At 37.3% G+C, this 27897-nt stretch overlaps 1 protein-coding gene across 7 annotated transcripts in view; it reads right to left on the minus strand.

The window, feature by feature from the left end:
• The window catches only part of PLA2G4A (phospholipase A2 group IVA), a 151571-nt gene that overhangs the window by 64565 nt on the left and 59109 nt on the right, over positions 1–27897 (minus strand). For all 7 annotated transcript variants that reach the window (XM_026001209.2, XM_026001210.2, XM_072733147.1 and 4 more), the window contains 4 exons: positions 24104–24252; positions 23272–23385; positions 10134–10171; positions 5437–5578 (listed from right to left, as the gene is read on the minus strand). In XM_026001209.2, coding sequence (XP_025856994.1) covers positions 5437–5578; positions 10134–10171; positions 23272–23385; positions 24104–24252 — 443 coding nt within the window. The remainder of the gene's footprint in view (positions 1–5436; positions 5579–10133; positions 10172–23271; positions 23386–24103; positions 24253–27897) is intronic.

Genomic DNA, 27897 nt, shown 5'->3' on the forward strand with positions numbered 1-27897 from the left:
AGAATGACTTCCAAAAACATGAATTTAATATTTTTGAAGAATATTCCAGATAGAAACATAATTACTTCATCTTTCATCTAGTGCAGAAAAGCCAATTTGTATGACTATTAGGCCAAGTTTCATTTTCCCAGGAAGACTCCTTTTTCCACAAAACAAGGAGTGCATTGTGGGGGGCTGGAGGGGTGGGCGTGTTGCAGCAGCAACTTTCCCTTTGCAAAAGGAGAACCTAAGGACAAAGGCCAACTGGACATCTACATCAATGTATCCCACATACAGTTCTTTTTTTTTTTTTTTTTTTTTAAGATTTCAATTATTTGACAGAGAGAAAGAAAGCACAAGAGGAGGAGCAGCAGGCAGAGGGACAGGGAGTAGTGGGCTGCTTGCTGAGCCAAGGTCCTGTCTCAGGACCTTGAGATCATAACCTGAGCTGAAGGCAGATGTTTTACCTACTAAGCCACTCGGGTACCCACACAGACATTTCGAGTGGAACAGTTCAAACTGGGATCTTTTCATCCAAACTTTTCTCCTCAACCTGTGTCTTCTCCCTACCAACCCGATACTGTATTTCTCAGTTCTGAGTTCCTCATCCCTCTCTCTAGCTAATTCATTCCCTGGAAGCAGCGCCAAGCCCCCACCCGAATCTGTGCCCTGACTCACTCAACACAAGATCTACTGAGGGTCTACCATGTGCCAGCAGCTATGCCAGCTGCCAGGGATATAAAAGTAAAAAACCAGACACTGTCCTGATCTTCATGAAGCTTATAATCTGCTGCAGAAAACCGATATTAAATGAATACCTGGCCAAGTTTTTTTAAGTACTAGTGTTGTCAATGCTGAGAAGATAATGTGCATATTTATGCCACAGAGAATATAACTGAGACTTAACAGACATGGGGGGGAGAAGAGGGAGCAGTTGGTCAGGGTGACAGTCTCAGAAGCAGCTACATATGTACTGCTCAAAGCATAGGAGGGAGGGTGCTGGTTACCTGAAAAGCAGGTGGAATGGGGAGAGGGTGAGCACAGGGGAAGCATGCTACAGGGAGGAGAAACAGTGTGGGGAAAGGCACCAACTGGGCAAGGGTTCTGAGGAGATATGGAGCTAAGAGGCACCCACTGAAGGAGTGTGGTGACCTGGGAATGATCTGGCAAAAACTGAGTTGAGACAGATGCTGGTGAGCAGTGGAAGGGTTTTAAGCTCTGGTTTGAGAGTGAACAGAAGGTGGGGGTTAGAGGGACAGGCATAAGTGGACTGACAGAAACCAAGGTGCTGTGTCCAGCTCTAGACATGCAGAGTTTGAGATGTGAGGGATACCAGTGAAGAAATCAAGTAGGTGCACAGACATTCAGGCCCGAAGCTCAGAAGGGGGTTCTAAGTTGTTGATAGACACAGAAAGTTCTTTGGACGTGGGTGCTGGGTGACATCATGGAAGGGAGAGAAAATTCTTAAGAAGAACGCATAATGAAGAGGAAGAGGGCCTATGGTGAAGAACTTGTATATTTAAAGAATGCACAAGGGGAGATCTGCCACAGGGCACCAGGGAGGCAGGTGGCAAAGCAGTAGGTGAAGGATAGAGAATGTTTCACAAAGTAGGGAAATATGTGGTTGGCACCCACAGAGCTGGGGGAGACAGAGCCAGATCTTTTGCACTTATTAGTATGAGCGATTGGTGGGGTAGCTACATTAGAATAACGAGGTCAGAAGCCTGAGAAAGGAAGGGAAGAGGATAAGATGGTGTAGGAAACTTGGAGAAGTCTGTGAACATAAGGATTGAGAAGTGGAGAGGCAGGAGAGATGGGAAGGTACATTCCAGGGAGATTTTGTGATTGTTCCTTTTTTCTCCTTCATGTCAGAGTTTATATTTTTACAGTAAAACTTCATATAGAGATAGAGGCAGAGAAGTTCAGGGGACAAGAGTGGTCCTGGGAAGACTGGATGATTGACATACTAGGGCTCCTAGTTGGGGCTGGCAATCCATTTCTGATGTGGATCTGCATTTGAAAGACAAGGGGCCGTTCGCTCCATGGAATTCAAGAGGGAAGAAACAAAGGATAGCATAGCTTGTGGAATATGGCAATCTTCTGGCAAGAAAGGAAGGCTTGGTCATTTAACGTCTGTTGATCTCTCTTTGATTAGGAAGCAAGTCAAACAGGTGTGAGGGGAACAGAGGGTAAATCAGTGGCTGGGAGTGAAAGAAATAATTGTTGGAAACAACTGAAAAGCAGCTAGGCAAGGAAAAACTGAGATTGCAAGACAGAGTCTCTCAAATGAAGCTGACATCTGGGAATTAACAGATGTATCCATTTCCTGCTTTTTTTTCTTTTCTAGCAAACTCATTCCTCAAGGCTTGACCAATAGTCTTTCATTCTAGGAGGACTTGCCATTGTAGGGGAAGAAAAGGTTTTCCTCGACTCTCTTTAGGTCCCTGGCTGGGTCTGAAAATTAAACTAACAGGAGACATTAATGGGAGAAAAGCATACATATTTATTTAAGGTAAGTTAAGGGAATGAATACCCAAAAGAAATAGTTACATCTGAGTATTTTTAAAGCTAGGTTTGATGAAGAATGGGTGATCATATAGAAATCAGATAAGTCAGTGTATGAATTTAAGTGTAGAGAACTGGAGGATATTTAGCAAGACCTGTCTGTTCAGATTCTTCTTGGAATCTCTATATCTTTGGAGATAAGGATGCTCTTTTTGTACAGGTTTGGGGAGAGCACCTCTTGCATGAGGGTCTTAAGACCTGCTGCAGGGGAGAAGAGTGGGAGGTCGGAGAGAGCTTCCTGCTTCTGCAGTCTTCTCAAACTCCTTCAGCTTGAGATATTCAATATGCTGGGGTGCCATATACTGGGCAGGTGAGTCCTGAACCCCATCACCATCTCTCTACCACAAAGAAAGAGTGGGTCACTCTATTGTAAGCTCTTATATCCTTCCATTCATGACTCTTAAGAAAAAAAAAAAAAAAAAGAACTTAACACATCACTGTGTTATCTGCTCAAGTGTTTTTCTCCTCAGCTAGGCTTTAAACTCACCAAGGAAAGTAACTGCTCAGCTTTGCTCATTGCCAGATTTTAGCAGTATCTCAACAAATGACAAATGGCAGCAATGAAAAAAAAAAATTGAAATGTCATTTCTCTGTTCCAAGGGTATTAACAATATCAAACAATGATGGGGATAAAAAGAAGGATATATAAGTGTTGCTGAAAGGTTTACTTTACATTAACAACAAAAAGCAGACATTTTCCAGGGAGCTAGAAACTTCTGAATAATATGTAGAGAAGGAAGTGTCTTCAAATTAACCTGAGACAATAAATAATCAACCACAAGTGCTATGAGGGATCTGTATAGTGGCAAGCAAGATGGATAGCTGATATGAAATCTGTAAGTCTGGTTTTTTTAAAATAGAAATTTCAATAGAGGTTTTGCATCTCCTCCAAGCTTCCTTTTAGCAAAATTTCCCTATAGGCAACCCTTTATCATAAAGTCTGCTCTTGTAACAAAAAAAAAAGCAATTCCAGCAGTAGCAGATTGGCTTTCAAACACCTCTGTACCCACCTAATAACACAATTGGAAATTCACAGTCACATATGGGATAGGGGTGGCCAACTGGCTCCCTCACTCATACTTTATGTCTCATTTCCAATTATATTTTGCCCTTAAATTACAAGAATCTTGAATCCCTGGTTTATATGTGCATGTATGGAGTGTGTACATATACATATACATGTAAATATATGTGTATGTCCATTTACATGCATGTATTAATGCATATATTTACTTATGCATTTAATAAAAATATTATCTTTCTAAAATAATTTATTTAAAATATTTAGTTAACAGAGAAGCTCAAAAAAGTAAGTAAAAAATTACACAACATGGCACTAAGAAGAAATTTCATCATTATCATCTGTTGAGCATCACTGCACCAATTAAAAAAATTTTTTTAGGTATAATTGGCATATAACATTTCATTAGTTTTGGTGTGTACAATATAATGATTATGTATAGTGAAATGATCACCACAATAAGTCTACTTGACATCCATCCTCATACATGGTTATATTTTGTGATACTTAAAGATCTACTCTGTTGGCAACTTACAAATATGTAATACAGTAGTATTAACTATAGCAGCAATTTATTTTTATAGATTTCAGACAGAAGGATAGACCAATGGATAAACGGATGGATGGATGGATGGATGGATGGATGGATGGATGGTTGGATGGATGTATAAGTAGGTAGATAGGTGATCAGTGAAGGCACAAATGAACAGATAAGTAGCCAAAAATGTTTTTTATGTTACAAGATATTGAATAATAAATGGTATTTATTTTACTGGTACTTAAGGGAAGAAAAAGAAGTACAAATGAAGGATTGTACTTCCATAATTTGTTCACAAAAATATTTTAAGATTTCCTTATAATTAGGATTACAAAAAACATTAAATGTGGAGGTCATTATTCTTAATTATTTGGTCAATCCGAGATGATAGCTTTTAACTCCCTGCTATGAAATATTAAGAGTCTGAAACATTTCATCTTCCTTATTCACATCTACCTATTTTTGTTAATTTTTTTATCATTGACAAGTTTGGTAACACTTTCTTCTGGCTTGGTAATGACCATCCCCACAATTGTTTCATCTTAGTCTATATTAAAGTTAATTCAATGATCCCAGAAAGGAAGAGGTTGGGGCAAAAGGGATGAAGGGGGTAGGAGATATAAGTTTCCAGTTATGGAATGAATAAATCACAGAAATGAAAGGTACAGCACAGGGAATATCGTCAATGGTATTGTGATACGTTGTATGGTAACACATAGTAGCCACACTTACGATAAGCACAGCATAACCAACAGACTCGCTGAATCACTATCCTGTACAGCAGAAACTAATGTAACACTGCCAGCTATACTTCAATTAAAAAATAATAAAAATAAAATAAATTCAATGAGACTTTTCCATCTGAGGCTAAACTTTTCAAACTAATAAGTATCTTGTTTGTGCATAAGTATGTCTCTGCAACTTTTTAAAACTGGATCTGATTAATATTACTAAATACAGGCAGCATTTGTGATGATCTTCCTCAAAGAATTTGTATTTATGAAACATCTTATCTTAAAAAACTGAAGATACTGGGATCCCTGGGTGGCGCAGCGGTTTGGCGCCTGCCTTTGGCCCAGGGCGCGATCCTGGAGACCCGGGATCGAATCCCACGTTGGGCTCCCGGTGCATGGAGCCTGCTTCTCCCTCTGCCTATGTCTCTGCCTCTCTCTCTCTCTGTGTGTGACTATCATAAATAAATATAAATTAAAAAAAAACTGAAGATACAATGCTCAATCCATCTTAATATGTCCATATTTGGGTGAAATTTGGGAGAGAGTACAAACAACATTATTATTAAATTATAATAACATTTGAAATGTTTCCAACTCACATCGCGTGTAGAACATAAGCCTTCACTATTCTCTGGACCCAAGAGTTTCTTCATGTTTTCCTTTATGTTTTCTTTTCTCTGTTGTCTGAAAGCTTTCTCCTGATCACACAGAGCCATACTGAATCGGAGGTCTGGGGATGAACTGTACATAAAACAGACAGTCATGAGCCAACATCCCCAGTAACCCTGTTATAAATCAATCAGTCCCAAGTAGCTACTGATACATGCTCATTGCTCCCCTCAAGCCATTTCCTAGAAAGGGACCCGAAATAAGGGGATAAAATCATGGCAGTCTTAAGCCTCATGTTCCAAGGCATGTTTCCCAAAAATAGAGTATGAGATGTTTAAAAAACAAACAAAAAAACAAGCAAACAGCCCCCAATAAATTCATCTTATCATGGTAAAGACTTTATCTTTTAGATCTGTTTGGCACAGTATTTCCCACATTTCCTTGACCAAGAATTCCTTCCCTGGGCCCTTCATCCCTCACTTCTTCATGACAAAACACTAACATTCCAATCTTAATGAATTGCCTTGTCAACAAGATGCCCCCCCCCCAAATAAGTTATGGCTGGAGGATTTCAGAACCCTTACATGTATATATAACCCTTCCTTTCTAAGAATGGCAGCAGCAACTTCTCAGAAACCTATACTATGCCAGAAACCACATTAGATATATAGTTATGTATCACTGCAGAAATTATGGGAATGGATCTTATACATTATTATACAATACATTATTTTTATGACTCCATATTACAGATCAAAAACACTGAAGTTCTTATTGATTAGGAGCACAGAGCAAATACGTGATGTATTTTCCACAATGCAGCAGCAATGCCTCACAAATGAGACAGGTCCAATACTGAACTCTAAAATCAGCTACTGAATTTAAAAATAGTAAAAAAAACAAACCAGAACAAGAAAACCTAGAAATCTATGTTGTAATGTGATAAATCCAAACATAGGAAGCAAGAATTTCACTAATAGAATACTGCCTCCTTACTATTCATAAAAGTCCTTCCCTTCAGAATCAATTAAGTTGAAGCATCATTTCTATTAATTCAGTGTATTTCTTCCTTGTGAAATGTAGACCAAAAGAAGAGACTTCATTGCCTCTGGGCTATGTACTCTGTAATGATATTTGATCATTACAAATAATATTTTAATTCTCAAAGGACAAATATGGGTAACTCACAAAAGAGCATATATGATTAAAAATGAAAACCAGTAGAATATTTAGCTTCATTAGCAAATTTTAAAAATACTGCTATTGTTAATAATTTTTAAATTTAAACTCAATTAGCCAATAATAGTACATCATTAGTTTCAAATGTATTATTAATAATTTTTATGAAATATTTGAAGTATCTATTTTCCAGTACTTGGGTGAAAGGCAAAGTAACAATGTTATCATAAGTTCATTTGGGAATATAAATCTGCAAAAACACTTTGGAAGTGCTTTTGTGATGAGCACCAAAAATAATAAAAATGTGTATTCCTTTTGACTAAGTAACTCTATTTTTGGACATCTACTTTAAAAAAATTAACTGTAGGGCTCCTGGGTGGCTCAGTCAGTCAAGCATCTGCCTTCCACTCAGTTTGTGATTCTGAGGCTCTGGATTGAGCCCCCGTGTTGGGCTTCCTGCTCAGAGAGGAGTCTGCTTCTCTCTCTGCTTCTCCTGCTCATGCTCTCTCTTTCTCTCTATGTCTCTCTCAAGTAAATAAATAAATAAAAATCTTTAAAAAATTAACTGTAAATTTTGAAAAGATCATTTAACCATATCATCCAATAATTAAAAACATGGTCAGTATATATTAAAACATTGGATTACACAGTTATTAAATTTGATTATTGAGGCTTAGGTAACAAGGAGGAAAAGAGGTAAGAGTGAATGAGCATTTTTTAAGTCAAGTCTTAGGGTAAACTCTCCATTATTTATTATAATATATTAGATTGAGTACCTTCTAACCACTTTAAGAAATAAAAATCTCATTAGCACAGTTGTCTCTGTTAATCTACCTCAATTGTGTTTCCTTTTCTGCTCCTTAGAGTAACCATTACCTTAGACTTGCTCTTTACTATTCCAGTGTGTTTATTTATAATTTTATAGTATATATTTACATCGCTAAGTAATATATAGAGTCATTTTACATGTTTCTAATTTTTTTATAAATGCTATCAACTGTATGTATTCTGCAATTTCTTTTCCATGGAACATTTTGTTTTTGAGATTCATATAAATAGATATAGAAATAGAAAAAATTCTGAGATGCCTGAGTGGCTCAGTGTTGAGCATCTGCCTTTGGCTCAGGCGTGTTCCATGAGTCCTGGGATTGAGTCCCGTATCGTATCAGGCTCTCTGCATGGAGCCTGCTTCTCCTCCCTCTTCCTGTCTCTGCCTCTCTCTATGTGTCTCTCATGAATAAATAAATTAAATTAAAAAGAAATAGAAATAATTCAAACATTTTTACTACTGTGGAGTATTTCCATTATATGATTATAGTATAATTTATTTATCCATGCATATTGAGGTTGCTTCTAATTTCTGTAAACTATTACAAACAGTTTTACTATGAATATGTGTTACACATGTGGAAAATTTTTCTGTTTCGTATTAAATAAAATAATACTTTTTCTAAAGGAGATCTCATTAAATCATCACCATATGCTTATAATGCACTGTTTTCTTATTTTACAAATGAGTAAAAAAGTGATTAAAAATGTTTCAACTGTTAACATAATTAGCAAGAGGCAGATTTAAAACCAGGGATTCTTATTCTGGAACTCATGCTCCTTATAATATACTATGATGATCACTCTCTTATATTAAGCACAAGGAGTATGATTTAAAAAAGAATCTGTGAACAGAGCAATGAACAAAGATGTTTAAAGATATTAGCAAAAATATGTAAAAGAAAATTTTAAAATGTTGAGTAATTTTATAAATATAGTAAGAGAAGTTTGGTTCATTTATTTCTTCTTTTGTGTATTATCTCTAATTTTCTTTTTTTTTTTTTGTATTTGCCAATATATAGCATAACACCCAGAGCTCATCCCATCAAGTGCCCCCCTCAGTGCCCATCACCCAGTCACCCCATCCCCCCGCCCACCTCCCCTTCCACCACTCCTTATTTGTTTCCCAGAGTTAGGAGTCCCTCTTATTCTGTCACCCTCACTGATATTTCCCACTCATTTTCTCTGCTTTTCCCTTTATCTAATTTTCTTTCTTGATTATTTTATATCTAATGGAAGACATTCCATTGAAAGTTTTTTCTTTAAAGAACATTTCCATTTCAGCGTCAAGACAAACACATAAAAATAGAGTTTGATTAAAATTCATTATAAACATACAGTAAATTGCTTCTGGACACATGTACCTTATTTAGTTGAGTTTTTTCCTACATTTTTTGATAACTATGCTTTGTTACAGCAAATTTCTTTTACATAATTAGTCCTAATTACAGCAATGAAGATAATTTTCCATTAAGACAAACAGCATGACTTCCTTGTCAGATAAAAATTTTTTCTAATCTCATGCTAAAATATACCACTTTTTTTTTAATTTTTTTTTTAAATTTTATTTATTTATGATAGGCACACAGTGAGAGAGAGAAGCAGAGACACAGGCAGAGAGAGAAGCAGAGACACAGGCAGAGGGAGAAGCAGGCTCCATGCACCGGGAGCCCGACGTGGGATTCGATCCCGGGTCTCCAGGATCGTGCCCTGGGCCAAAGGCAGGCGCTAAACCGCTGCGCCACCCAGGGATCCCTAAAATATACCACTTTTAAGCAAGAATCAATACAATGCAGACTAACACAACTCAATTACTAGGACTGCCTTTTGATACTTCCTGACATATCTTGAGGGACAGTGGTAACTTATGTAATAATTTACTAAGTTGAATCAACATGTTACTAGAAACAAAATAAGAGAAAGAAATACTAACCAATATCAATGCAGCCATCTTCATTCATTTGGCAAATCACATGAAAGAAGAATGTTATGTATTAGGGTAAAATAAATGTGTACTATTTACTTTGGTAAAACCCACTTCAACAGGGGAAGTTCAAGGAGACTCAGAGAGTTTGAGGGAGGTGAGATGTAATGAACTCAGTGTTAGATCCTGCTAATTTTCCAGGCAGGCTTGACTCTCCTAAGATGCACCATTTGAAAATAAATAAACAATTTTCCAACATTTGTTTTGGAGACCACTTTGAAAGAGCAACATGCTTCATGGAACTTTACTATTTGTAGTCCTACTGATCTCCATGAACAAAAACAGTTTCAATTTTCAGTTTTTCATTTTTATAGCTTCCTGTTTAGTTTACTTTCATGTTTTTGAATATATATCTGAAACAACAATGAAGAATAGGCTTAAATAACCATATCTGTTCATTTCTACGGGAAATGAACCTGAAGGAGGACTCTTTCTAAAAGCCCTTATTATTGACCTTCTAAGCCCTAAACTTTATTATTTAAAGACCAAACTACAGGAAAATTAAGTAAAGATATTCAATTTTTTAGTTTTTAGTGCAGTAATCATTAGGGAGGAGTTAAAGAAAAGTATAATGTGTTTTTTATGTTCAAAGCTGTCAGAATTATTTCATATTTTCAAACTTTACCCTTTAACAATTAAAATAAGTCAGCAGATCACTCACAGTATTTTCCACCCAATGAAATATAATGCACTTACCAAACTTCAAGAGACATTTCCAGAAACATTTCAGTGACCTAGAACAGATGTATTAATCAGATTAGGTCATAAAATGGATGTGTGTTACATATAATGCAAACAAGGTCAAAACAATTTTTGAGTGCCAGGTTATTTTTAACCTAAAAGAATCCTAAAATTAAAAGTAATAAAGTTTCATGAAGACCCTAAATTATGAATGCATTTCAATAAATATATATATAGCTATATTTTGTGATATAAATCTATTTAATTGGTCATTTTAGTAAACATAAGAATTGCCTCTGGTTAGTTTTTCCTCCTTTGTTAAAATGAAGTAGTTGAGTTCTACAATCATTATGCATGAAACATAAAAACTGCCTGAATGCTAAAAACTATGAAGATGTTGTGCCTATTTTTCAGGAACTCCCCGTGGGTCAAGAAAGCCTAGCATTTGTGCATTTATGACAAGTGTGGGCTGTAATAAACTGGAGACAGAACACCTATCCAAAGTGGCAGCAGGACCAGAAGCCAGCTCCTGTGGCCAGCTCAGGAAGCATCTTCAAATGGGAGGTGGGTCTCAGGTTTTTATTTTTCAACACTGTGTGAGCCACCCAAGTTTATGGGAGTACCCAGTTCTGCCAACAGGCCAATTTTGGATTAATGGAAAAGACAGTGATTAATATCTACAGAGAAAAAGGTGTATTAAACGGTGTCTTTCCAGAGACTATATATCTGTTGTATGGAAAGATCCTCTCAGTATTATCCCTGTCATTAGTTAGGAATAATATAATTTTATATTTTTTAAAAAAATTATTTAAATGCAATTAACATATAATATATTATTGATTTCAGAAGTAGAATTCAGTGATTAATCAGTCTTATATAATACCCAGTGCTCATTACATCCTGTGCCCTTCTTAATGTCTATCACCCAGTTAGCCCATTCCCCCACTCACCTCCCCTCCAGGAACCATCAGTTTGTTTCCTATGATTAAGAATCTCTTCTGGTTTGTCTCCTTCTCTGATTTCGTCTTATTTTATTTTTTCCTCTCTTCCCCATGATCCTCTATTTTGTTTCTTAAATTCCACACATGAGTGAGATCACATGATAATTGTCTTTCTCTGATTGACCTATTTTGCTTAGCTAATATCCTCTAGTTCCATCCACGTTGTTGCAAATAGCAAGATTTCATTTTTAATGGCTGAGTAGTATTCCACTGTATGTATATACCACATCTTCTGTATCCACTCATCTGTTGATGGACATCTGGGATCTTTCCATAGTTTGGCTGTTGTAATTTTAGATTGTTATGAGAACCAAATGAGAAAATGTTTTAAAGGCTGCTGCCTAATTGTAAAAAGGTGCTATAATTTTTATTTTATCAGTTAGCATAGAATATAGTTAGAGTGAATCTGTCCAATACCTTCAGATGGAACTCAGACATGCCTCTTAAAAGGTGAAGAGGATGTTTTTAGAAGCAACACAAAATGGTATAGATTATTGGCTTTGTGTTCTTTTTAGTTTCAGAGGATGGAAAAAAACAAATTAGAAGCTTTCCAAAAGGTTAAAGTAAGTTCATGGCTAATTCTCAGGACTGCATTTTATGAGTAAGAAAAAGGTACTGAAATCATCTGTACAAGAATTTGCCTCTCCCACTAAACTGTAAACTTTATCTTACACAAATCTCTATTAATAGTTCACTACACAGTTTGGTAAATAACACATAATCAATAAATACCTATTGAATTACTGCGCATGTGTGCATGAGGGGAGCACACAAGGCAATATTTCCTTGTCAAGAAACATTTCATTGCTGCTAAATATAAAATCATGGGTTGGTCTAACACAGACGGCGGTTCCAATGAAATCCTATGACCTTTATGTATCAAGGCAGCATATCAAATTACTTTTAAGTTAACAAAATATTCAAGAATCCTGGTACAAATAGAATTACACATGCCCAGATGAATCAGAGTTCAGTTTTAAGTCAAAAAGGTGACTGGCTTCTAAACAATTAACATAACTGCTTTCTACCAGTGCAGCACTGCTCAGACCATGTCCCAGAATATCATGTCTACTCCCTATTTCTAAATTTCAAATAGAATCTTTCCCAAAGAGGGCTCGGAAAACTTTATAGTGAATGAGGTTGCTTTGGATATTTAGGGAGAAAAACAAGACATGGGTAAAACATGGTCTGTTTTTTTCCCAAAAAATATATATATAAAAGCTGGGGTTAAATGAGACTAGATTTATTGTTTCTATCTCCAGAGGGCAAACATATCACAGAAGAATGGAAACTAAAAGAACAATGTTGCAACCCTTTGTGAAGTTTTCTAACAAATGGAAAGATTCAAGGCTGAAATGGGCTTCCTAGTCCAAGGTACTGCGTCGTGACACACTTGAGAAAAAGATGGCTCCCCCAACTGGCAGGTCCCTAAACAATTTAGATCTTAAGATATTCAATGTCTAGATATATCTAATGTCTACCTGTCCTGACAACTTAATAAATAAAAGGAAAAGCAACTGTGCTATGTTCGTGGTCATATTTGCCTTCTGCATAGAATGTCTACATCTACCCACAGTGCTTCTTGGCTAAGACATTCATAATCCTACACTGATTGATAAGACTTTCTAAATGAAGGCAGGATAAGAGAAGGGAAGACACGGGATTTCCCCACCATGTGGAGCACTACAGAATGTGTTGTGATGGGACTTGTCAGACGGGATCCTCACTTCCACGTGTTGCCCAAGTGGATCACCCACCATCTGGAGGAAATTTTAAATTCTCCCACTTGATGTGCTATACTTAGACATGCGATGAAGATTGACATTTACAATCCCTCCACACCCTTTGACCCGAAACTTGTAGTTCAGATACAATAGCCACAAAAATATGTACTTCCTGTGAGGCATTAAACAAGTATTGTAAATTCCTTCCCACACACGGCATCATGGTCTTCCACATTGCTTGCAGTATCAAAGCAGTTTGAAGGAAAGGTGACCAAGTCTCTCTGGCTCTCTCCCCCACCCCCATAATGCTTAGCTAGAAGCCAGACAAATGAGAAGAACTCCACCTCTTCTAGGAATTATAAATGTGAGAAGCAGACTGTACTCATTGTACATTCTTGCGAAAAACAACAATCTCATCTTTGAATTCCACAGCGGAAAGCAATTTGAGATGCTTACAATGGAAGCTGTACACCTGGAAGGGAGAAGGTGAGGACCTAGAAGAAAGAAACTATATAAAAGAAGCCACTTTAGATTTAAAAATAATTTTTAAAGTATTTAATCCACTAATTCTCTCGCAAACTTTTCAAGATCATTTTGAAATGATAAAGATAAAGCAACAAGCATAGTGACTGGCATTGAGGAGGTCATTTAAAATTATTATTACAAAAAGAAGCACACAAATGATTTTAAACTTGAGAACCTGTCCTATTAGTAAAGAGCTCTTCAAGTATGTTATGCCTTTGCTGATCAGTATACTCCAGCATTTACAAACTTTACCATCAATAAAACATTATTTTGAATTCTGATCCCTCCTGACTTAATGTCCTCTTTTCCCCTCCTTGATGGACAAAAAGAGAAACTTATCACCATGCAGGTTCAATAATCATTTATATCTTTTGAGTGAATTACAGAATATTTTCTGCTTTATTTGTATATACCTGACCTGTACATGATAAAATTAAAGTTGTATTTAAAAATAAGGGCCACTTTTACTAAAAATCATGTTTCCATACACTGCAACTCTATCCAGTGAAGAAGGAAGTGGAGATGGATCTGAACAAGAGGCAATTCAAGTGTAGGGTGGAAATCACAATTCCACCAAGACAAACCAGATCACATCTAGGCAAATTTTGCAAGTTTAAAATTCAATGAGATACTGCTAAAGTCACTTTTTAAAATATATATGATGTTTATTTTTTTTTAATTGAGACGTAACATTTAACATTATATTAATTTCAGGTATATAACACAATGATTTAACTTTTTTATACATTGCAAAATGATCACCACAGTAACTCTAGTCAACATGTATGATTTGTTAATTAAAAAAAAATTTGTATTTACTACCAGGAATCATCTAATCCATTCATCCAAGAATTGTGGCCCCCTAAATATCCCAAATGGTCTTAAAAGATTTGAAAGATTAAAAAAATACATTATTTGCCCTATAGTCATGTTCCACTCTCTCATGCAGGTTTCCTTCTTACATTTGAGGATGATCTCTTTCTCCTTGACATAAGGTCCCTTTTCCGTATGTAGACATTGGAAATTCTAAACCAGATTTCCTAGAGCAATATTATCAAACCAAAATGCTACTTCTTTTTCTACAAATGGGAAGTTCTCAGACTCTAGTTTCTCCTCTTAATTTACCTTCATTACTCCTGTCTGAGCACTTCCCAGGTTTTTTGTATTTCCCATAAGTGTAGTCATTTATCCATTTATCCAAAAACGATTCAAGCACCTCAGGTGTATCAGGCTAGGTATGCAATAGTAATTAAAGTGAACATATTCTGTTCCTTGATGGGCGTTAGGTCTAGTAGAGGACCCAAGGAGACATAACATTCTAAAATGCCCTATAATTTAAAAGTTATAAATTAGGAAAGTGTCAAAAAAAGACTCACTTAGGTTTTCATTGCTGGCACCCCCAAATAAAAATGTGTTCTCTCTTAAAGCCAGGAATGCCTGACCTATGTCTGAACTCTGACCTGCATCCATCTGCTGGCACTCACATCTTAGCCAAACATCCCCCAGAATTCTCATAAAAGTATACAGTTCTCTTGTTTCCCTTCCAAGCTCTGTTTTGTCTCATTCACTTAACTAAATTGTAGCCTTAGTCTTCATAGGTCAATACAGTTTCCCAAAGAAAATCATCCTGACACTTCACATTCTGAATTCAGCATCAAAACTACCATCTTTTTAAAGCTTTGCCACTCTCTCTTCTATAGAACCTCATTAATTTTCAAATTTGCAGTCATGGATAAGCAATAACCAAAGAAAGCAATCAGCCAGAATCAGATGTCACAGAAGCCATGAGACAAGGCTATTTTTAACCAATACCACCAACATCTAAATAAAGAGGGCAAATAAAAGCACTGTGCCATGTAAACTTTAGAGGCTATACCTCCCTCAAAGAATTGGCCAAAACAAACTAATTTCATCTAAAGAATAAAGAAGTGTACTCTTACTTATCGTACTTTAAAACCTCTGCATTTTTAAGATTCTCTGAAGTGGGTCACTTTGTTTACCCAAAACACGCCAAATTCGAAAGCTGTTATCTCTCCATATCTTATTCTATAAGCCACAGCCACATGTGATATATTCAGTGATGGATGACTGAAATATTTTTGGAGTGTGCTAAACGATCACTAACCTTATAGGCTCTACATCTAACTTCACTCTGGTAAGTTCCAACAAATAACTAAGTTTAATAGTTAAGTCCGTTTCATGAAGCATGGCAAATAGTTAAATCTGGCCAGTTACAATTAGAATGAGAATATCTAATATTTATTTAGTGCTTACTGGGCCAGGCACTGTTCTAAAACTTTCCATTTATTGACTAATTTAACTAAACCACAACGTTAAGAGGTAGTACTATATACAACCTTGTTTCACAAATGAGGATGCACGGCAAAGAGGAAAAGAAAAAAATAATCTGTTCAACATTAACATGGGGAATAAGTAGCAGAATCATGATTCCAACCCAGGCAGTTGGCTGGCTGACTCTGAGCCTGGAGTCCAAAATAGCAGGTCCTGCCTATTTCTTTCAAATGACAACTCTGAAGCTCTCTCACTTTGTGACTGCAATAAACACAACCTAACCTTAAATGTCAGCTAGAAAAAAAAAAAATGTGGATCCAGCCCTAAGAATGGCTTTCTCCTAAAAACAACAAATAATGATAAACAACAAAAAAAGTTCAAAAACTGAATGATCACTCGCAGTCTCAGAAAGAGCCAGGTCTACTGTAAATTCCCACTCTGCAGCTCCAGCTGGTCCTCGCTGCCACCAGCAATCATTCCACTCAGCTCTCACACAGCAGACACAGGAAAGCTGCTGCCACACTGACTTAGCTCAAGTCACCCTGAGCTCCTCATCCTTGTCCCTTGCCACAGAAGTGGTCTGCTAAAGCTGCATCAACCTTTTGGTTTTCACTAGGAAACACTGTTTCTTTGCCTACTAACTTGTTGCTTACTAATAAATACACCTGAGGAAGAAGCCAGATCCTGTTTGCTCAAAATTCCCTGTTACCCAGGCAAAAATCTTCCATGATTCACTGCTATCGGTAAGAAAACATCTAAATTCTAACATCTGAAATTTGAGCTCTGCTGTAGTTTGATCCCAGTGTACCCAACCTTCCTTTATGCCCGTGCTCTGCTCCCATCACACTGCTCTAGGCCCGTTTCCTGAACACACTTGCCCTTCCAAGTCCCATGACTATGAGCAAAGGCTCCGGCTATTCTCTTCACCAGAATGGCCTTCCACCCCATTAGTGATCCAACCACATCCTTCCTTTAAGGACAAGCCTAAACCATTGATAGCCACTCTAACTCCCTGAAACCCCATCCCCCTTCACCGTCCTGTCCTCATCTCCTACCACAATCCCTACTACTCTTTCTCTGTGTGTTCCAGCCATATGCTGTCACTCAACATGCCAGGCAAACTTCCATTTCAGGACTTTCCTACTCAGAGAGACTTCTGCCCCTCCCCCATCATTGGAGATGCTCCTAGCCACATTTTTGGAATTGCATTTGCAACCCCTTTACATACATATACAAACACCTCTTTCCTCCTTCCCTGGTTTATTTGGCACTTATTGCTATCACTAACTAACATAAGTAAGCTTTACTTATTTATCTTGCTTCTTGTCTCTTACTAAATAAAATATAAGTTCCATGAGGATAAGGATTCTTATTGTTTTGTTCACTGCTAAACAGGTAGTTCCTGAAGGCTGTCTGTCACGCAGTAGGTGTTCAATACTTATTTGTGAAATGAATGAATGAATAATTCCTTCTTATAACTCTCATTGTATATATTATCTACACTATTTGGCACTTAAAATTATACTATATAAGTACTAAACTCTAGTGAACGATATGTTAAAGGGTTTAGGTATGAAGCACAGTGTTGTCTGCAATTTGTTTTTGTTTTTGTTTTTTTTAAAGATTTTATTTATTTATTTACTTACTTACTTAGAGAAAGCACATGAGCGGGGAGAAGGGCAGAGGGAGAGGAAGAGAGCTAATCTTAAGCAGACTCCCTGCTGCATGTGGAGCCCAAGGAAGGGCTGGATGACCTCGACATCACTACCCTTGCAGAAACCAAGAGTCAGATACCCAACTGACTGAGCCACCCAGGTGCCCCTGCAATTTGTTTTTATTTTATTATTTATTTATTTATTTATTTATTTATTTATTTATTTTCTTTAAAGATTTTATTTATTAATTCATGAGAGACACAGAGAGAGAGAGGCAGAGACATAGGCAGAGGGAGAAGCAGGCTTCCTGCGGGGAACCCAATGTGGGACTCGATCCCAGGACCCTGGGATGATGACCTGAGCCAAAGGCAGATGCTCAACCACTGAGCCACCCAGGTGCCCCCTCCCAATTTGTTTTTAAATGCATAAAAAAAGTAACACAGTTTGGGGCGCCTGGGGGGGTATGGTTGGTTAGGCAGCCAACCCTTGGTTTCAGCTCAGATCTGATCTTAGGGTCGTGAGATCAAGCCCAGAGTCAGGCTCCGTGCTCAGCGAGGAGTCTGCTTGAGATTCTCTCTTCCTACCCCTCCCGCTTATGTTCTCTCCCTCTCTTTCTCTAAAATAAATAAATAAATATTTCAAAAGTAAGATGGTCTGATGGATAGGTAGATGGAGAAATGTGTGGCAAAGTAAAATATAGTAAAAATTTTAATTGTAGAATCTCTATGGCAGTAATACAAATCCTTCAAGTTTTTTTATGCTTGAAAATTTTTATAATAAAATTTAGAGAAAAATATAATGCTTTATAATGCTTCCCTGACTACGTAAACTTTAGTTGCCCACCAACTATTACCTATCACATCCCTCTGTTGTATTTTCTTCACAGTAGTTATCTATAGCTCATGTTGTATTGATTATCCTTTGTTTTCTGTTCCTATTTACCCTACCCATTAGAATGCAAGCTCTCTGGGAACCAGAACATCATCTATCATATCCTCTACTTTTTTGCTAATCACCTAGAATACTGCCTAGAACATAACAAGTGTTTAATAACTCCTAAGTAAATTAATGAACATGCCTCATGACACTGCTTATTGTATTACTTATTGGCTTACACATGAATGCCTACTCCTTTCCAAACAGATTATTAGTTCCTTGAAAATGAACTTTTTGTAGCTTTCTTAACATTTTGCAAAGTTTTAGCTGCAAAAATTTAGTTGCTCAAATTCTCATATTAAAAAATAATAGGTCAGTATTTTATTTATTTATTTGATTTTATTTATTTATTCATGAGAGACAGAGAGAGAGAGAGAGAGAGACAGAGGCAGAAACACAGGCAGAACGAGAAGCAGGCTTCCATGCAGGAGCCTGATGTGGAACTCAGTCCGGGACTCCAGAATCATGCCCTGGGCCAAAGGCAGGCGCTAAACCGCTGAGCCACCCAGGGATCCCCTAGGTCAGTATTTTAAAATCACATAATAAAGAATTTTTTTTTTTGAGTCCCTGGGTGGGCACAAAATGAAATATTTTTATTATTGCATTATTATTATTTTTGTTTCCATATCTGTAAAATGGAAAGAATTAAACTTTTTTTGAATGAAAATGGTCATATGAAAAAATATATTTTTTCTAAATCATGGAATTTTATAAATTAGAAAGGATCTTAGAAATAAGTTCATCAAAACTTTTATTTTATTTTTTATTTATTTTTTTATTTTTTTAAATTATGATAGTCACACAGAGAGAGAGAGAGGCAGAGACACAGGCAGAGGGAGAAGCAGGCTCCATGCACCGGGAGCCTGACGTGGGATTCGATCTTGGGTCTCCAGGATCGCGCCCTGGGCCAAAGGCAGGCGCCAAACCGCTGCGCCACCCAGGGATCCCAAAACTTTTATTTTAGAGATAAAATAAGACAGAAAGAGCGATAAATCAAACATTCAAGAGGGAGATTAGTGACCCAGACAAAATGAGAGAATGGATCTCCCAATTCCCAATTCTCTGAGTGGGTAGAGCAAGCCCCGTGGGAATCTGGCAATCTCCAGTTGGAGACTCCTGTTCTTTCTCTATCTGGCTGCTGGCCACAGAAATCACTCTATGTTGACTCAGTATTGACTTTTGGATGACAAAATTTTGATGAATTTTTTGCTAATAATGTCTTGGCTGGCAACGTGTTCTCTCTTTGCCAAATCCGAGTGCTTTTTTTTTTTTTTTTTTTTTTTTTACTGTTTCAGACTGCTATAATCATCTTCAAGAATAGTTTAAAAACTTCTTTTCTCACATTATTCCCTCACAGTCTGTTCTCTCTCATCTCTGTGAACACTGTGGAAAGAAGCCCATACTCCTCTGAAAGATGGGGTTCAAGGGTGAGGCAAGCCTGGAGAGCTTGCATAGGGCCCACCACGTGATCTGGGGAATGCCAGGGGCTCTCCACCCAGCTGTATGCACCTTCCTCCCCTCTACCATCACAGGTCACCAAAACAAACAATTGTCCTTCAGATAGGACTCTTAAGAACACAGGGAAGAAAAAAATGCTGTTTGGCCAACTGTTTTCTCAGGCACACTAAAGAAACTAATTATGTAAGCTACTTTAAATTCAGGAATGTAGAACATCTTTTTTAGAGCCCGGAGGTTACACAGCTAACCATAGGAAATGACAGGAAGAGAGGAAATGCATGTTTCCCTACAATATCTTCTTTATCATCAGACTGAAGAGGGAGAAAAACATATTTTGGAAAGGCCAATCCATGCTTACAAAGCTCTCAACAACCATTGATGGAGAACCAATCCTAGCAGCATGTCTTCGGAAGGCTGCAGAATGTTAGCCTTCGACCATCTCTAAACTTTACCCCCACCCTCCGCTCATCAACTTGTACCAACAAAGCCTAGTAACTTGCCAGGCCCCAACTTGCTTTCTTCTTTCAAGACTCCATGCCTTTGCATTTATATAGTGCTTAAGATGTTCTAAGTACTATATGTATGGATGTATACATCCATGTGCATATAGGAGTGATATATATTTCTATAACAAAGCATTGTTATATGTTTAATATGTAATAAATTACATAATAAATACATAAACAAAGCAATACATTGTATCTTATGTAATAAGACATAAAAGTCTATCTAGGGGTGTCTGAGTGGCTCAGTTCGTTAAGTGCCTTTGGCTCAGGTCATGATCCCAGGGTCCTGCGATCGAGCCCTGCATCGGAGTCTGCTTCTTCCTCTCCCCCGACCCTCCCCCTCACTTGTGCTCTCTTTCTCTTTCTCACTGTCTCTCAAATAAATAAATAAAATCTTTTTTTAAAAAGCATATATAAAAGTATAATTATGTATGTATACGTCCATGTGCATACAATATTTTTTAATTAATTAATTTATTTGAGAGAGAGAGAGCGGGGAGGGTTCAAAGGGAGAGAAAGAGAGAAACCTTCATAGACGCTGCACAGAGCCCAACTGTGCATACAGTATTGTATGTATTTCTACAACCAAGCATCATTATATATTTCATATGTAATACATTTTATACTTAATATATAAATTAACATAGAATCTATATCTTCTATAATAAACTGCATTAAAGTATAATTAAATAATTACACCTAATATATTTATAATGTATGTAGAGGTAATATACATTATACTATATATTTTTACATGGATATATTATATATAAATAAAATTAACTCAATTATAAATGAGTTATCATAAACTCTCCTATGAGATATTATCTCCATTTTACAGATGAGTAAATCAAGGCACAGAAGAGCTATTCATCAGGATGAAATAGATAGCGAGGGACGGAACTGACATTACCCATATACAGTGGTCCCTGGCTTCCTCTTACAACACAGTCTGTCTTTATTCTGTCTTCCTACCACACATTCCTGATTGCTGCTTATCTCACCGTGTGGTGGTTTCATTTCTCACATGTTTATATCTCCTATGCCCACTTCCTCTTCCAGTCCCTACCTCACCTCTACCCCACATATAGGTAACCGAGGGAAGAGCTTCCTGTGTCTTATTCTTTATATTCCTTACACAAAACACAGTGGAGGGTACATGGTGGACTTCAATAAACATATGCAAGAGGGATGAATGAAATAACTTTTAAAAAAGTTAAGAGGACTATGGGAGTGTATCTCTTGGCACCGGAGTAAGACATGTAGAAGACAGGCTTCCCGGAGCAGCCGAAGGAGTCAGCAGAGAGTGTGTGACTAGAGTGTCCTCAAGGCACCCGGGCAGCTCTGCTTGCATGAACTGGTCAGGTAGCCCTTTGGGGTTAAGTTGGTTCCTGAATAGGTATATATAACCTTTTAATAAATATAAGCTATGAATTAACTCTGTAATTAGGTATGCATAACCAGTATTCCTGACCTATAGGATTTTAGTTTATGGGCAAAAGGAGGGAGATAAGAAATCGAACGATTTAAATGACTCATGCCCAATGAATAGCACAGACATTACCTTAGGGCTTCAGAGAAAAAGGAGGTCACCTGAGATAATAACAGTTAAGAAAGGAGGTGAGAGTTAAGGAATAGGCAGTTTGGGTGAAGACAGCAATCTGAAGTCATTCCAAGGATGAGCAAAAATACAGAGCCTCTCCCAACAAGAAATTAATACATTAACCAGCCTTCTGGATACTGATCCATCAGTTACCTACATTTCTTATTGTAAACTACTAAAGTAGTTTCTTATAAAATTCAAACTTCATTGTTTGTGCTGCATGAATAATTTTTCTAGGGCTTTGTTGTTTCTTAATTTTTGAAATTTCATACATATAGCAAACCTAGAAGTGTAAAGAAAACAAACACAACAATTCCTGCTCACCTTTCACTGATGCAGCCCTAATTATTTGAGGATTATCTGAGGTAGAAATATCCCTCCACAGAGGCTTAATCTATTTCTAAACATGTAACCCTGGAACACTTTGGATGTTCCAACAGTTTTCTTTAAAGAAGTATTTATTTGAGAGAAAGAGAGAACACGAGCATGTGAGCAGGAGGAGGGCCAAAAGGAGAGGGCGAATCCAAAGCAGATTCCCCACTGAGAGAGGAGCCTGATGCAGGTATTGATCCCATGACCCTGAGATCATGACCTGAGCCCTGAAATGAAGAATCAGATGCTTAACTGCCCGAGCGCCCTCCAACAGTTTTCTTTTTGAGCTCACTCATTCATTCTCTCTCTCTCTCTCTCTCTCTCTCTCTCTCTGCCATTTCTCTCAAATTTTACATATTCCTTTATCCTCCCAAAAGTTTTGCTAGACCTGCTTGGGTGGAGGTTGTGGGGGGAGGGGGGAAGTTAAAGCCATTGCCTCACTTGAAACAACCACAGAGATTAATGTCTCTGTATTATTTAGTGTATTACCTCAACCAAAGTTTATAAATATCAGAACAATAAAAAGATTTGGACAAGGGCAGCCCAGGTGGCTCAGTGGTTTAGCGCTGACTTCAGCACAGGGCGTGACCCTGGAGACCCGGGATCAAGTCCCACGTGAGGCTCCCTGCATGGAACCGGCTTCTCCCTCTGCCTGTGTCTCTGCCTCTCTCTCTCTCTCTCTCTCTCCCTCTCTCTCTCTGTGTGTGTGTGTCTCTCATGAATAAATAAAATCTTAAAAAAAAAAAAAAGATTTGGACAAGAAGTAAAAGGGCAAACAAAATTTTCTCTTTAAAACAAACACTTAAGGGCACTTGGGTGGCCCAGTCCAGTTAAGCATATGGCTTCAACTCAGTTCATGATCCCAGGGTCTTGGGATCAAGCTTTGCATCAAGCTCCCTGCTCAGTGGGGTGTCTGCTTCTCCCTCTGACCCTCCTCCTTCTCATGCTCATTCTCTCAAAAAAAAAAGTAAAATCTTATTTTAAAAAGCCCAACATTCAAGTAAACAAATAAATAAAATAAATTCCAGAATAGATTTTTATCTGACATAAGGTTGAGAAATAATCCTGTTGTGTTGCTTACCTGGTTGAAAATAAAAGGAACCTCTTTCTTGTCTCCCACTCTCATAGATGATATGGGAAACGTTGCTGTCCCTAGAGTTTCATCCATGACATAATTAGCATCCATTAATGTGACCTGTATAGATTAAAAGGTAGACTATGAGAAAACGGTTTCTCTTGAATTTTTGGAAATTATATCTAAAGTTTCTACCACATTAAAAAAATGAAAGCTCTTGAATGATATTTAATAGCTTGAGACCTCAATACTCAAAGGGTTATACTTTGTCTTCTCTTTTCTTTCTGACACATTTGCTACTAAAATGATCATTAAAAACTTTTTCATTTTCCTGATTGACTTATTCATTATCATGTTTTCAAAAATGGAACCTTAACCACTCCCTCAGAGGAAATGCTATTTTGGAGTATGAGAAGTAAATTAATGTAGAAAATCCATGCAACCATTTTGGGAAAGATCTATTTTAATTCCTTTTAAAGTTAATTATTTTCAGTTAGAAACTTTAAGTGAATAAAGTTAACTTGTTTTAAAGTCATAATCCCTTGATGATACTGTTATTCTGTTGTCCTTGAACCCTCCTCTTCATAATAGAAAATATGTTTTCTCTAAAACACATGAGGAAGATAAAAGATACTTCCCAGCTCTATCAGACTCTTGTGTTTCCCACTGGATATTCACATCACTTGTTGTACACCAGCTAGCACCCAGTGTAGCAGGCTGCCCAGCTGGACTCCAACTACACCTAACCAAGGAGAAAGAAGGCATGAAAGGGACAAGCTCAAGCAGCAACTTCCACATGGATGATGACCATCTAACAGTCCACAAATGATTCACTGACCTCCAAAACATTTTCTTGATTAGGATCCAAAATAAATTCGAACGTCTCATTCCACACAGGGTTTATGTCATTATTGAAGTGTCTTGTTCTCTTCCTGCTGTCAGGAGTTGAGGAGATAAAAAGTTCCACATACGGATCTGGAGTATCAACTGTAGACAGTAAACACAGGTGAGAAGGAGGCAAAAATGTGATTCATAATTCCTATTTTTATTAATATGTGTTTTCAGATTATTTTTAATGAATATGCAGTAACATATTTACAATGTCTGAGACAACATACTCCAGAATGGAAGAACATCATAGGTTTGATACTTCTTGCCCACCCTAACAGTCCTAACATAAGGAATCATTTATGAGGTGACTATGAATTCCTATGAATTCCTATGAATTTACTCAGAATTCCTCTATCCACCTAAAGGACATGTTCAGTCAACACTTCAGTGGAACTGCTTAACAATGAGAACAATCTTACCCAGCAAACTACAGTATAACCTTCACTCCGGGACTATGATGGTGACAAGATAATGGGTTCAGGATCACGGTGCTTGTCTACATTAGAAAAATGATCCTAATTACTTTCTTTGCCAAACAAAATCATGAAACTCAGTGTGAGATAAATATTGTAGTTATGGGGTTGCCTTGGGTAGCTGTACAGGTTGTGCACTGAACAGCTCTTAAGGGCTGGTATTTATATTAGTAATCCACATATGTTTCTGTATTTATTATAGAAGTATTCAATCAGATGGAAGTGGACATCTTAAGGAATGTAACAGCTTTTTCTTGTACATAAAGGCCTGCTGGAGTCAGGGCATGACGTGGGTGCCATTTTAAATAGAAATAATCAATTGCAAATAAAGGAAGTATTTAAATTTCTTCTATATATATATATATATATATATATATATATATATATATATACACATATCAATAAGGCAACTGACACTAAGCAGTAGAAACACTCATCAGTCCCTCCTTAGTGGTTCCATTGAACCCTTCACCATCTTACAACATTCCACACACTACATTTTATAGATGTAATTACACATTTATCTGTCTTTTCCTACAAGATTCAACAACTTGAGGGGAGTGATCAAGTCTTACTCATTTTTTATCTCTTCAGAACCTAACAACTATCACAATATTTAAAGGTCTCCTAATGTAAGGAGTCAGTTTTTCTCTTTAACACATCCTCTCCCATGTGACCATTGTAATTCATAACCACAAAAACCAACAGTTGAGCAATGACTGCTAGGATCTCTGTCAAGCACTTTATACACTTTAGTCACGTTCAAATCTCCTAAAGGCACTCCAAGGTAGGTGCTCTGTTTTGGTGTTGAGGTATCAGGAACTGAGAGATGTTAAGCAATCTAATATCCAGCTAGTAAGTCTCAGAGGAAGATCTGGCTGCCACATTGTTTTAATGACATCATGCTCTTAAGTGCTAAAAACAAAATCATAAGGTAAGCATTGCTATTGAAAGAGGAGTTGGGACTTAGAGTTATGGAAAAGAGGAGGAAAGGATAGAGGGAGGAAGGGAGAGAGAGAGAGAGAGAGAGAGGGAGAGAGGGAGAAGAGGTAAAGAGGGAGGGACGGGGGAGAGAAAGAGAGAGAGAGGTGGCGCAGAGATCCATACAAAAAGATTTAAAATTGGGACGCCTGGGTGGCTCAATGGTTGAGTGGCTGCCTTTGGCTCCAGTCATGATCTCAGGGTCCTGGGATTGAGTCCTGCATCAGGCTCCCCGGAGGGAGCCTGCTTCTCTCTCTGCCTATGTCTCTGTCTCTCTCTGTGTCTCTCATGAATAAATAAAATAAAATATTTTTTTAAAAAAGATATAAGAATTGAAAATAAAGGAAAAGCAAAAATAATAGTTCTCAAATGATTGTTTTTCAAAGAAAAATTAAAAAATATATATATATATATATTTTTAAGTGTGCCTTTTTATTGTAAAGTGGAAAGATCTACAAATGAAGTATAAGCATTTGGAATTGTCTTTTATTAAATTTTCTCACGTGTACTTTATGCATCATTGGTCAAAGGCAGCTGAGTCTCAAAAGAGGTACAACATAAATGCCTGGGGTTTGGATTAAAAATGCAGACCCTTGACCCTCCTTGCCTAAGACCCATGATCAGTAGATCTGCAGCGGCCCAAGGAATATGCATTTTTAAACAAATATTCTAGCTGATACTGATGTAGGTCATCTTCTGTTCACATTTTTGATACCCTATTTTAGAGAAAAGGAAATAGGCAGCTATTGGAATTTTACTTATTATTTATTTTTATGGAAATATAATTGGTATATAGAATTGTGTAAGGCACCCAGTGTGTTGACTTGATATATTTACATATTGCAATCTCCAACTCAATGCTGATCTCTCTCAACAGGACCATGGAAGACAAACTAGAAAACAAAAAGGCTGAACAGGAAGGAAGGTAAGGGGAAATGGGCCAAAGAAGAGAAGGGCATTCTACATGGTGACTCTTCCCATCTCCTCAACCAAATGTTCCTTTTCCTTAACTGCGTTTCTGCCATGACGCCAGAGCTCAAAACTGCAAATCAGAAATAAAACTTCATATTTAGAATAGTGAGTGATGGAAGATCATAAAGAAAAGTATTTTTCCTCTTTTGAGTAGAAGTCAACATGTGATTTAAAGGAAGAGATTCAATTGTACTTCACATTAAATGTATAAAAATGTAGCCCGTCATCCCATAGGGTAGGTTCTTTCTCATGGGGCTAATGCTTTTTTTCTGTTTCCCCCAAACACTAGAAAACCCCAAACCAAGAAAAAAAAAAAGCAATCTAGAAAACAAAAAGTGCCTGGGAAGAGGAGACATGCAAATGTTAAATATCACTCATTCATTCAACAAATATTTGAACACCTGCTCTATGCCAGGAACTACCTGTCAAGAAGCAGTTTGGCTTTAACAGGCAGCCGAACACGAAACTGCAGATTTGAACTATGGAAGTGAGTCAAATGCTAACGGCCTAATTTTAGAGGCCAGGGTAAATAGGAGACAAGCAGATACACCACGCCAGTGACTAGTAACTCAGTCACTCAGATTATTACACACAAATAAAGTCAAATCGTAGGTGGAGAAGTTGCCTTTAAGGCTTGGTTCTCATTTGAATCTGAGGAAAGGAGGGAAAGGTTTTCTTGGGCCAAACAAGGAGGAGGAAGCAGAAAGCTAAGTTCCTTGGAAGAAACCATGTAGGAAAAGAAGCAGTAAGCTGAAGGGAGATAAGCATCTTCTAAGCCATTCTGGATGCTCAATCCAGGTTATACACTTTAGCAAATTCTAACTCTGACAAAAATGATAAAGAAAAGAGCATGCAACAAGATACCAACACTACACTTATACATCAAAACATCAACGGACTTTTAAAAGAAAATTAGAATCCAGTTCAATGCTGTCATTTTGGGTTCTTCTTTTCACTTTTAAATACAATCAATATTCTACAACTCCTGTCAAGAGTGGTCGTTGATTTAGCTTCTTCCCTTGCTTCATGAGCAAGAGACCTCAACGTTAAGATGTCAAAGGGTGCTGGACAGTGGAAAACCACTGACAGCTGCAAACTCTGATACTGCAATCAGCATCACGGCTAATCTTTGCAAGCCGAGAAACATCTGTAGCAGTGGTAGACACTGCAGGATGAAAAGGGAGTTTGGGGACACAAGTTTAAAATCAGATTACGATAATCACATAGCTCACTTTCTTTACATAATCTATAATCTTCTTTGGCTTTGGAAAGGGAAAGCTTCTTGGAAGCTTTGAAAAGAGAAAGCAGTCCATTT

Source organism: Vulpes vulpes, chromosome 13 (assembly GCF_048418805.1).
Source record: "Vulpes vulpes isolate BD-2025 chromosome 13, VulVul3, whole genome shotgun sequence".
In the NCBI taxonomy this organism is placed as follows: Eukaryota; Metazoa; Chordata; class Mammalia; order Carnivora; family Canidae; genus Vulpes; species Vulpes vulpes.